The 12,345-nt window shown below is 42.0% G+C and overlaps 1 protein-coding gene across 1 annotated transcript; it reads right to left on the minus strand.

The window, feature by feature from the left end:
• Nucleotides 1-5,051: 5,051 nt before the first annotated feature.
• LOC139743214 (growth/differentiation factor 8-like) lies at nucleotides 5,052-10,718 on the minus strand. The gene is made up of 2 exons (XM_071653710.1): nucleotides 9,788-10,718; nucleotides 5,052-7,734 (listed from the first exon to the last, which is right to left on the minus strand). The coding sequence occupies exons 1-2, from the start codon at nucleotides 10,422-10,424 to the stop codon at nucleotides 7,013-7,015; spliced, it is 1,359 nt and encodes a 452-aa protein (XP_071509811.1). The 5' UTR covers nucleotides 10,425-10,718; the 3' UTR covers nucleotides 5,052-7,012.
• Nucleotides 10,719-12,345: the final 1,627 nt, after the last annotated feature.

A 12,345-nucleotide genomic window follows, 5' to 3' on the forward strand; every position in this document is an offset into this window, starting at 1 on the left:
ATCAGCAAATACACCACATGAAAGTCAACGTGAAACACCAAAGGAATGTCTTTCGGGGGAGGGGGTTGATAGGAAGGAAGAGAGGGAGAGAGAGAGGGGGGGGGGGAGGGGAGGGGAGGGAGGGTCTATCTTCACACACCTGTGCGGGTTCTTCTCTCCCGTTACCTTTTCATCGCGTTCATGAGAATCAACGTGGCAGCATGAGGAATAAAGGTCACATTTCTTCCACCGAGTGACGTAGCTAGTTGCGACGTTTGATTTACGAGCCACCATGGGGAAGTATTATGCGCCACTTTCGCCGGGCAATAAACTTGAATGATCAGGGTTTAAAGGTGAAGTTGAAGACCTGGAACACATGTGGGAAGCCGAAGCAGACTTGTTCTCGTTTACGTGCATCACATTGTACGTAGGCGTAGTAGCGGCTGGTATCTAGAGGATTGAAAGTGACTGAGCATGCGCAAACCAAATGATTCCATACACCCTCCCTTTCAGCTTCAGGTTTTAATACTTCTATTCATCTGTAAGAATGTGCCAGGAATGACATTAAAGATCGAAGCATCAAAAAGCTGTATCCTATCCGCACAATAGACCAGCTCGTAATTCCACTTTGCCCATGAGCAGAAAAAGTTATGTTCCAACAGGCAATTTGGTTTGTAAATTCACTGAGATAAGCCTCTGTGATGTGATGATTATTCATAATGATCCTTACGAACAGTGCTTTCCAGCAAATTCATCAGACAGTAAGCCTGGTGTTTGGCAATATTAATGGAGGAAAAAATAATTCATTCACGGGAAAACAATGAAATATATACTTTCCCTAGGTGATACATTCACAGATTATCGTGGTCGCCTGCTCCGCGAAAGATTCGTGTAAACATATATTCCATAGGTTGTTACGTCGGGCAAGCTCATGCATTATGCTGCTTTCAGAACAAGTGAAGTGCCTAGCCAACTGAAAAAAAGAGGTCATTCGTGCCAATATACTCGTGAGCTACATGTAATTACAAACTGGCTTATTATACAGAGAACATTCGTGGCTGGCGGAAGCAGGAGGCATGCCTATTATGTGCTAATTATACACGTGGGAATTGCATATTATCATTGTCTCCTGATATTGATTGATTGATTGATTTTTTTTATGGGGGGGGGGGTCGTAATTAAGTCAGTGTACTATACGTGAGCATGCGCAGTAATTTCGCGGTAATCTCAGTCCACTCAATACACCACATGGCGACTACATAGTGCTCTATAAAGATCGAAGTGCCATATACCTCGATGTGATTAGTTGTGCTGTCAATATTGTTTAGACAGGAAAATTAGAGATGATGGCAAGTGAAATAAAAGTCAGAAATAATGTATGGAAAGAAAAGCAGAACAGGATCCCTATATCATACAGCTGTTTTTGTATCTGTTTTGTATCGGCAAGTTTTCAAATATCCACGTAATCGATACTGGTTTTTAGATCTTATTTTGGAAGTACGACGGCGTTGCTTTCTCACCTCAGCTATCATAGTTATAGACAACTCAAAGTAGCCGAAGGCTGCTCATTGCATTTATCTTCAGAGACGAATTGTTCAAGATTATGATTTAATGAGAAAACGCTGCTTTAAAAAAAAAAAAAGCCAAGTTGCGTAATACCCAGTACTGCATCCTTCTTTGCTGCATATATTTGTATGGTGTATCGCAAACTACTTATTATGAAGAACTACACGGAAATGTTTGTTATTCAATATCAAATATGATTCTCTTATATGGAACCTTCCTTCTAAAGATATAACACACTTTGAAATTGTACATGTTTACACATACGTTGCATTTATTGTGTCTTTAAGAAAAAAACATAAAACGATTTGATCCAATCAACAGAAAAACGCTTTGGCGTCGTAGTTGAGAAGAACAACACTGGGATACCTGATCCAATGAGAAACTACCGGGTAGTCTGTATCTACTTCCTTCGTCTGTCTTTCTTGCTACCAAGGGACGGTGTCGCGCAGACGTGCAGGAATGTCTTTTTGATTTGTTTGTTTGCTTTCTCTCCCCTCATCTCATAATAGTATGATCGTGAAACGCCAGCTGGTTGGGTCTTGGGATGATTTACGCCGTGTCAATTTGTTTTGAACGAAAGTCGGGATATTGTTCTGGGATTTCGAACTCCCCTTCCACGATAACAGACGCGCCAGCGCGTGCGCACATACACACACACACACGCACACACACACATTCACGTATACGCAAATGACACTCACTTTTAAAAGCAACTGCACACAGAAGCGCGAGCACTCAAGCACATTTACACGGATATTCACGAAGCACGCACGCGCATCTCATTCGCAAACGCGACACAAAAACATTGAAAACTACAAAACACTCTTATTTGTTTGTTTGTCAGCTTCATGTTTTTGTTAATGTGTTTGGCGCGCACACGTTCATGACATCTTGCTGCTGAAATATTGATTACAGTTCGGCAGATTTCACAGGCAATGACATTCCAACCACCTACTGTTACAGACACCTGTTCTGTGAAAGAAATGTTCGGAAAGGTCAGAACAACACAGAGGAAGAACTGGAATAAAAAATCCAATCACACTCTGATATAATTCCCAAGTAGAATCAGCACCTCGCAGTGATCGTGTATTTAGACACGTGATAAAATGTGCCATCCTATTTCGTAAACCTATGTAAGAACATTTAGATTTACACACTCTTCAACATAGACAGACACACGCATGTTATGCATTTATACACTGATTAGGGGATTTCATCTTTTAACAGTTATATCAAAGCAGCTATAGAAACTGTTGCATATGATAATGATGTTTCTCCTCATCAACATAATCACTAGACGTATGAAACTAAACGGGGAAATATAAGAAATATATTAATTGAATTATGAGCAAAGACATCTCAAATGTGTCAGACAGACTCCATAACAAAAGTAAATATATTTCAGCATACATCGTACAGGGACCTACATGCTCATCTTTCTTCGGGCAGCTCTATCATCTTTATGCAGAATTTGCCTCAAATACCCATCCCCACACACGATCTCATGCCCAGGTTTATGTAAATGTGAACCCAATCTCTACCAAACTCAATCTTGGATGTCCAATATATATTTTAGATAGCATGCGATGCCCAACCGCGGATTCTTTATTTGAAAATCCTATACCACTTTGCTAATGAAGTAGGTTGACAGTGAGAAGAATTTCAGTCTTGTAGAAAGTGCTCACGAGGATAACTCGAACCCCGACAACATCAACCTTTAGGAAAATAATTATAGAGTCCACCTGTAACAGAGAAACTGAACAGGAACATCAGCAGGTATACTGAAAACCATTAAGGCATACTGCTTCGGCTAGAAGGATCGTTGCACATCAAATGTCGAAAAATTGATTAATTTCATTGACAGATTCATCGAACAAAATTAACACACAAAGACACTTCAGACAAAATATTGGGGTCTTCAGACTTTCAAAGGCGATGATTTTCATTCAATTTATTGCATAATTCCTTCTTACTTTAAACATCACTGAAGAGAGGTTTAAAATTCTCTTGGAACACGCACTATTTCATTTGCGTGCTCACAGTTCAAACGCAGTTTGTCAGTGATGATAAAATTTTTGCAAACATTTTCTTGCAATAGATCAATATATGAAATGAAATGAGAGCCAAGATACAAGACAATACAATATACAAAACAATACAAAATACAATACTCTGATGGGACAAAACATGCCAGTATTTTAAACATCATTCATATAATGCGTTTGGCAAAGAAAAAAAAATCAATTGCATTAACATATAATATATGTACTTTTGAATTATGCACTGGCAGTCTGCAAATGTTATTTTCTATTCGATTGTGTGTTTTTGTAATAATTTCTTACTCAATTTGGTATAAAAAGATATTTGAATTTTACATCAATCCAAACTACAAGTACAATTAAATCAAATGAACTTTTGGCATACACATATTCCCCTTTCTGCATAAAAATCTTTTCATTTCAAACAGACAGACAAACATTTGCACCAACCAGCAAGATCTCATCTAACAGACGAATGAAACATTCATTTATATACGAGATTGCGGCAAACACAGTCATAAGTACGTGGATGTCAAGGCACAGTCGTTTCACCTGATTAAATCGTTCTATATACTGTTAAAAGTACCTTATACGAACCAAGAGCGTTTACTTTTTAACAATTATGCATTGTCATGTTAACTCCAACCAATCAATCAAAGCGCGTTGTGTCTTTAAATTCCGGAAGATGTGATACCAAGCGATGTGGTATCAGCATCGCGGAAAAATAATTTCGAGCCACATACACCGGAGCTGTTCAGTATGTACTCGAGAGGAAATGAAGTAACTCCTCCAGAATCAAATTAAAAAGGTTGACTCCATGTCATGCAGTGAATAGGGAGCTTTACATTTTCGGGACGGGGACGTTCAGAGAGAGAGAGAGAGAGAGAAAAAAAAGTTCTGAGCATGCGCAGAAGCGCGCGTCAAGTCGATCTATTTTTAGCTTGCATCGTCTGAGTTTTTCACTACGCGTTCTGGGCTATTTTTACGTCCGCACAATTGGCGACGTACAGCTACTTGATGCACCGATTATATGGGGGCGCCATTTCTGTGGTCCCAGCGTATAATCTACAGCTATTTTTCAGCACGACGAAGGGGAGGGGGGAGAACGTCCAGCCAAGCGTCGTCTCAAACGTCCGCGCGTCAAAATCTTAATATCGTTTTGGTTGACGTCGACAGAGGGCGCTGCAAGCATCAACGCCTCGCCGTGGACACGCAGGTTTCATCTTTCCCGCTTTGCTACTCATTCTCCTTTGGAAGACCAATCATACGTGTAGTAATTCGTTGGCTATCATCATTGAAACTGCAACGTGATACAATGGTGATTGTTGCGCTTAGTTCCTACATAGAATGACAGCTGGGTAGATGCAAATACAATCCATTGCTGGCATATTTCCTAGGACTTGTTGTTTCAGCGATAAGTTTTTTTTTTTTTTTTTTTTTTTTTTTTTTGGGGGGGGGGGGGTTTATGGGAGCTTCCTGTGAAAGAATTTGCAAATGACAGACAGGTTTTGTTCATTCATTTCTACTACACGTTTGCTTGAAGGGCTACACGGCCAAGAACCAAAATTTCTAATACATCCTGCCTCGGAATGCTTTCATTCTCACAATATTGATTGATATAAAGACTTTTGCTTGTCAGCGTGTCTTTTTGTCTTCGAATTGTACATTAAAATTTGACACTTACAGGCGTCTTCAAGTTGGTGCCGAAGACTCATAGATCGTTATAACTCATGCGTCATCTACCTGTGCGTCACCCTGCACTATGGGACAGTATGCAATCTTCAGCAAAAGAGCTAGCATCGTACATGTAATACTTTTGAGTATGAGCACTGGCTGGCGTGAAAATTGATGTCCAACAGATAAGCCTATTATCATATCACATTCATTTCATGTCTACAAATGCAATACTCTTCACGAGCATTCCTTAATGAAGTCAGTAACATGCTCCTTTGGTGGATAGCAATGATGTTCTGATGACAATCCTGTTCTCGAAACATGCTTTGAAGAAATAATCAATATCTGCTGATGCCATACATCTTTCTATCAATTTCCGTAGAATACTGAACTGAGAAGCTTGAGTGTTAACCATGTGATGTTCATTAAAATATACCGATAATTATTTTCTCATACTAGATTAATGCCATCTAACCTATAGCTATAAGATGAATCTGTCCCATTTTCAATTAACCCTTTTCTTTATTACGTGCACTCCAACGAGTGCTTACATGGGTTGATTTTGTTTGTATTTTGTTTCACGCTTGACATAATTATGTCATGCTTTAATGTTAATGTTAATCGCCATCCCTAACAATTCCAAAGTCAGCCAATTATTTTGAAGATACTGTATGTCGAAACCCATGGTTCCATCACTTCTTTGAATGAAATCCAATAGCAAAAATAAAAAGAGCAGGTTAAAGGGAATAATGATCTTCTCTCCGTGTAGTTTCTATATATATATTTTTTTTTGGGGGGGGGGGATGGGTGGGGAGGATTTAGAAAAATATAAAATTGGCCACTAAATCTTTGGTAAATGTCGCTGTGAGTGATCGGTATCGGGACTGGTGTGTGACGCGTTGACATAGGAAACGCAAGTTCTCAGCCGGGTCTCTAGCAATTACCCCCTGGACAATTACCCCAGATCCTTCCCCTGACCCCAGCTCTAATCCTAATCCTGAAACTAATCCTAACCCTAACCAAAACTCTAATCCTAAACCTAACTCCAACCCTAATCTTTACTCTAACCTTATCACTAACCAGTATTTACCCGAGGGTAAATTGTCCTCCGGGGGTAATTGCCCTGATACGTCCCAGCCCGTTATCCACCTTGGCGACTGCTATTAAATAGAATATCATCTTCTTTTTCACAATATTATTTTCATTGAATGAAAATCCAGTCAAAAGACAAATACAAAAGTAACTTTAATCACAACGTTACTGATAATGACAGTAATAATTATTGTAATAACAATAATGACAATAATAATAGTAATAATAATATCACTGACTTTGATATTAATGTAGCTTTTTAAAGAGTGACAATATGAATTAAGGTATCAAGTGGATAATGTCACCAGAGCAGTTTTGCAACACCAGGCATGACCTCAATTTCACACACAAAATTGATACAGTACATAACTCAATCGCAAATCCATGGCATGTGTTCATACTGTAAGCAATTATGATACGACTGTGGGCTGACATTAATCTAACATCATTCATTCATACGCTTCTGATTTCAGAAGATCCCTTTGCACTAGGTCAGATGTTAGACAAGGACGGCACACGCAGTCTGTACATGGTAGAAAAAAGGGCTTAAAAAAGTAATACACCTTACAGTGCCTCATGCTACGACTTTGGTATAATGCAGAAAGAAATGAAATCAGACAAACACGGAAATGATAGCGTCATGTCTTATTCGGATGAAGAGATCACGCACATCCACATTCCAGTACTTTCAGGTTTGGTATGTTCTTTGTGGTCATTGCCGATCCATCTTGATAGTAAATCAATTGAACTGACGCCAGTCGTTTCGATGTACAGCACGGCATTAGGAGTGCGCGCAAGCTGGGGTCGGTCTCTAGCATACCACGTGTGTACATGATGTCGGAGTGGTTGTACATGTGGTAGATGCCGGAGTCACATGAGCCACGGCAATAGTTCACGACCATTTCTGTCGGATGGATGAGCCAGTCCCAGCCCAACTCTGTCTTTGTGACGGTGAACGCCTGCAGACAGCACGTGGACGGATTGTTCGACTTGCATGTCGCTCCGCGGCGCGCGCGTCGATGCACCTCGTCGCGCCGCACGCGCGTCAACACCCTCACTTCCAGAATCGGCCTAGCAGTCATGTTGATCGTGGCCTCGTGGGCGGGATCTGTGGTCACTTCGAACACGACGGTTGGTTCACTAGACGACCAGGATGGCGACAGATCGATGCCGATCCATCCGCCGGTGTCATTGACACGATGAGAAGCGACGATGTTTGTCTGCGCCAACCTCTGCGTCACCACGACAGACCGCCTGATGGCGCTAGTCGAATTTAAAACGTGGATCCACAGCTTCCCGTCCACGACATCCGCCACCTGTACGCTCTCCGAGAGGAAAAAGCTCATTTTCACCGCCAAGTCGTTGCCAATGCCGTTCGCTGGTCCTTAAAGGGAGAAATATTCGTGAAAGAGAACAGATACAAAGACTTTATTCACGAATGAGATTATGCGTCTTTGATAAAGAGCTTTTTTAAAACTTTCACGTTTATATAACCATCACACTTGATGTCAATATTAGAATCATAATTGATATTACTATCACGGTCATCGTCATCGTAATGTTATCATTATCGTCATTATTATCATCAGTAAAGCTTTTCTTTCGGCAAGCTCTATCCATCAAAGAACAAAAAGGCAACTAACGATGATCGTAACTTTTGTCATGCGGGAGGAGCATGAGATGAACCAAACGAGGATATATCGATCCTGACGAAAATAAAGGGGCAAAAATTTGTGACTTTTCCAGATTCAAAGAGGAATCCTTTCCATTCTTGAGGTGTGTTTGTGTCAAATAAATATATTTCAGGCCAAAAGTCACGCTCGTTATTCGTCCACGTCAGATTTTGAAAAACTATCAATTGGGAGGGCATCGGTAAAAAACAACAACAAGTGGTTGTCTATTCAAAATTTACTGTCAATCAGTTGCAAAGTGGTTGTCTTTTCTGGGTAGAAGTATATACCTTAGGGCCATAAAAGGATGCAAAATTACTGAAATATTATAATTCCTTCCAGGTACGAAGTATTTGTGGAAAGTACAAGGCGGAAACAATGATATGATGGCGATGACAGACACCTATTGAAATTTGATGAGGTGAGAATTGTAGTGTAAATAAACTGAACGCATAAAGCCGATACATTACTGTATATAACAGACAAACAGACAAAAAAAAAACACCGATTGAATGCGTGTATACAAATTATCCTTATGTAGGCCTATAGAATGTAAAAGTATGTAAGTTTGTACGTATAAATATATTGTATTACTGTGTGTGTGTGTGTGTGTGTGTGTGCAAATATGTGTTGTGTACAACTTAACTTCCGCGAAGGCACCCACATTAAATGACAGGGATCAAATTTTGTGAAGGAAAGAGGAAAATGGGAAGTTCGCAGGATGAGCAGTTCCCTCGCAACAGCAACCCGTTGATATGCTCCTGGAGGATTCGACGTTCACCGAGTTCTGGAAGATTCGTTTGTTTACATCTGTGGCTCACGCTCCTGGATCGATTGGGAAGTACATTTAGCTGCTGCACCACTACTGATTCAGGGGGAGATCTGACCTGCGACAGTCTCCCCTATATTTATGTTTAAAGAAAAACCAACAACAGGCCTTCGTCTCTCTCGAGGGTGGGGAGGGAATGTTTTCTCACCAAATACGTGGCGATACCTACGCCCCCTTTCATCAATGCGCAGATGTACTAAAAAGGTGAAAGTATTAACCGCACCTGGGCGTAATAAAACATTGTGCTCTACTAAGCAAAGATCTAAGAGTTTTCGGTGTCACGTGACACGCGGCTGACCAATCAACGCAATTCTCCCACTGCTCTCTCTCTCTCTCTCTCTCTCTCTCTCTCTTTCTGTTGATCTCTCTCTGACTTGCAAGTGACGACAAAGTCTTTTGTCATCTTTTCGTAGGTTTGTTTTGCTTTCGTGTAACTGTGTCAATAAAATCGGATGTCAAAATGATAGAATCATGTCTCCTGCATTGTGTAGCATCAAATCGTCATCATAATTACGATGAATATGATTCGGTTCATTTGATTCACAGGATGTGATAATACAAACAAGTGTTGATGTTTCCTTTTGTCAAATGCTTTGCTTGTATCATGACGAGCATAGAATCTATCTTCTTATCGATCAACCCAACGACACTGCGTTAGTCAGTTTGTCCGAGGAACTTTTTGTCCGGGCTCCCTATACACACACTGTCCCGCCCACGCATGCCCACACGTCCTTGCTGCGATTCACTTTCTGCTGTTTGCTGATGGCTCATTTTATTAACATTGGGAGGATATTGTCATCAAAAGTCAATTTCAAATGCTCTCGATTATTAACCCGAGATATAACTGGAAACTACCATGTCTTAGCCTCTTTCCTTTCAAAATATCTAGTACGTGGCCCTCTTTTCTTACCTAAGCCCGTTTAGAGTAATCGTCTTACCTGCCACTCCTAGTATGAATTGTTTGTCTTTTTCTTTGAAGTCCCTGTCCATGATGTCGGTGTCGTCGTCTTCCCTGTCATCAGCTTTGTTGTTGGCATTTTCCGATTCACCGAAGACCTTCTCCATGACATCTTGGCTGATCGTTGGTGGATTTGCTTTTAGCTTCGGAGGCTCTGAGAGGTTTAGGGCGTCGAGAATCTGCCGCTTGAGGGCTTGGATCCTAAGTTGCTTCTCAGTTGCCGTCATCGTCGATGGTCTCGAACCTTGCTCTCCGGGGTAACTACCATCCTGACCTCGCAGTTTGCAACTTGCACATCCAAATGTCATTGTAGACGACGGCGGAGTCGACATCGACGACGAAGTTGACGACGAAGCCATCTTCGATTTCGACGAGGATTTCGTGGAAGATGGGGAAGATGAAAGACCGGGTGCGACTTCCGGATGGTTACTCGCTGCCATCGACATCGTCGATCTGCGGATCTCTCGACTCAGAGTCACACGAGCATTTTCACCGAAGAGTTGCAGTTTGGGCCACTCTGCAATGCGGGTCGGCGTTGCCCAGAGGTGGATGCAGTTGCATAGCAACACGAGACAGACGATGCAGGCTTGCAGAGGATGTGATGAGGAGCTGGACATTGTGGATGATTCTTTGATGAGAGACGCCGCAATATTTTTCTTCGTCAGTACACGGAGCTGACGAGCAGGCAAGAGCTACTGGACCTGAAATATGGCTGTCTCTCTACCTCATAGACCACGATCCAAGAGTGTCTTACGATGCAATCATTTGCGACGCCCCTCTTTGGCCCAGCACCATGTTCGGCAGGTCCCCAGTAGGAAGAGCCGAACAATCATGCTAATCGCATTTACATGCCTCCGCCGAATGGGAGCGACCAGCGAGCGACATTTCCGTAAATATGAAATGATTTTCACCTTGAATGCCCGGCTTTCGCTCGTTCATTCGGATTGTCATGAGACAATCGACGCTGTGATAGATTGACAAGTTGTATGAAAGTATCCATCACACACACACACACACACGCACATGCACACACACGTACGCACACACACAGACACACATGCACACACACACACGCATACTCTACACAGAGGCGTTCTCGCACACTCGCTCGCATAACATCACAACATGACAACAGAGGAGAAAATTGGTAAACCTGACACGTGACTGATCGAATTGTGTGCCAAGGTAAATTCCTTCATGTGCCCTGCGAGTTTTGCGCTCTGACATACCAGCACGTCAGGGAACGGCAGGTTTGACAGCCATTGCGAATCAGGCTTCAACGATATCAGTAGCGCCATATGACGCAAGTAATTTCCCCATTGTTGGCTGATTCTCTCAAAAGGCCAGAAAGAGGAACGACTGGGTGGTAGTGCGAAAGATGCTAATAGAGTTACAGAGAGGGAGAGAATGAGAGAGAGAGAGAGGGTGAAGGGCAGAAGAAAAGAAGAGACGACAAAGGGGAGGAAGAGTGGAGAGACTTACAGAATGGGAAACATTAGTAGATTGAGGTAGGTTAGCGTAAACAAAAAATAAGACAACGCACGAGAAAAGGGAGAAATACGGAGAAGTAACCATGCCTGGAGAAAGCAGATGACTATCTCCGGGAAATGTAGGTACAGGTATGATTATTTTGTACCGTGTAATAATATGGAATAAAACTGTTGTGACACAATAATTCAGAATGCTAATCTATTGGAGACTTATCATTTGCTCTTCCTTCAAAGGATAGCATTTGTTCCCATCTCTTTTTCCACCCTGTTTCAAAGAATGGTCGAAATGAGCCCAATGAAAAGAGACCGGAGGTGTAATGCACCTTTAGCATTTGTCGGCGAGCGTCGGAGAGGCTCGTGGGCGGCTATAGGGATTCAAAGTGAAATCACGGGCTTAATACCGCCAGATTGCAGCATGAGGATTGGGTGTGGGGAAATCAAATGTGATTCTTTTCCCTTTCTTCACAGCGAATTACAGAGAGATGATAATCATGTCGATGCTAATAACGCATTGATGATGACATTTTATCCAATCCGAGAAACACTAAGGTCTTGATCTAAGCTATTGATAGCCAGGAGATCGAGAATCCATACGGAAACGAGTATACACGTAAGGGTTAAAGAGGATGATTGGGTAGCGAAGATGAAAGTCGAAACTGGGGGTCGGAGGGGTAAGGCCAAGTGTGGTAAACAGCACTGCGGTTATCAACCGCAAACCGTGCATCAGGTTCATGTAGGGTGGGATCTGAATTCCTAGGGGGGCTGGGGGTAAACCGTTTAGGCCCGCAACGCGCACTGCTTCTCTGATTCGATTAAAGTCACAGTTGTGGAGATGGAGCGTTCCTTCTGCCCGCTACCAAGGAAACCGCCCAACATCGGCGTGACACACGGACGGCCAGTGCGTGGGGTCCCTTGCGTTCGTGTGCCGAGTGACGTTGTGCCCCGGTTGTTCAACAGAAGGCTCATTTGATGACAACTTTTCATTTCATGACTTACTATCCTGATTAAAAAGAAAAACTCGCAGATGATTTAGATGATAAAAATCTTT

The sequence above is a fragment of the Diadema antillarum genome, unplaced genomic scaffold (genome assembly GCF_040938485.1).
Source record: "Diadema antillarum isolate AM-2024a unplaced genomic scaffold, OU_Dant_1.0 seq00001058_RagTag, whole genome shotgun sequence".
Lineage (NCBI taxonomy): Eukaryota > Metazoa > Echinodermata > Echinoidea > Diadematoida > Diadematidae > Diadema > Diadema antillarum.

Excerpts from the sequence above, each read along its gene's own strand:
- LOC139743214 (XM_071653710.1), bottom strand. The coding sequence starts at position 10,424 with ATGTCCAGCTCCTCATCACATCCTCTGCAAGCCTGCATCGTCTGTCTC. Across the intron at positions 7,735-9,787 it reads ATTCATACTAGGAGTGGCAG|GACCAGCGAACGGCATTGGC; the intron begins GTAAGACGATTA and ends TCTCCCTTTAAG.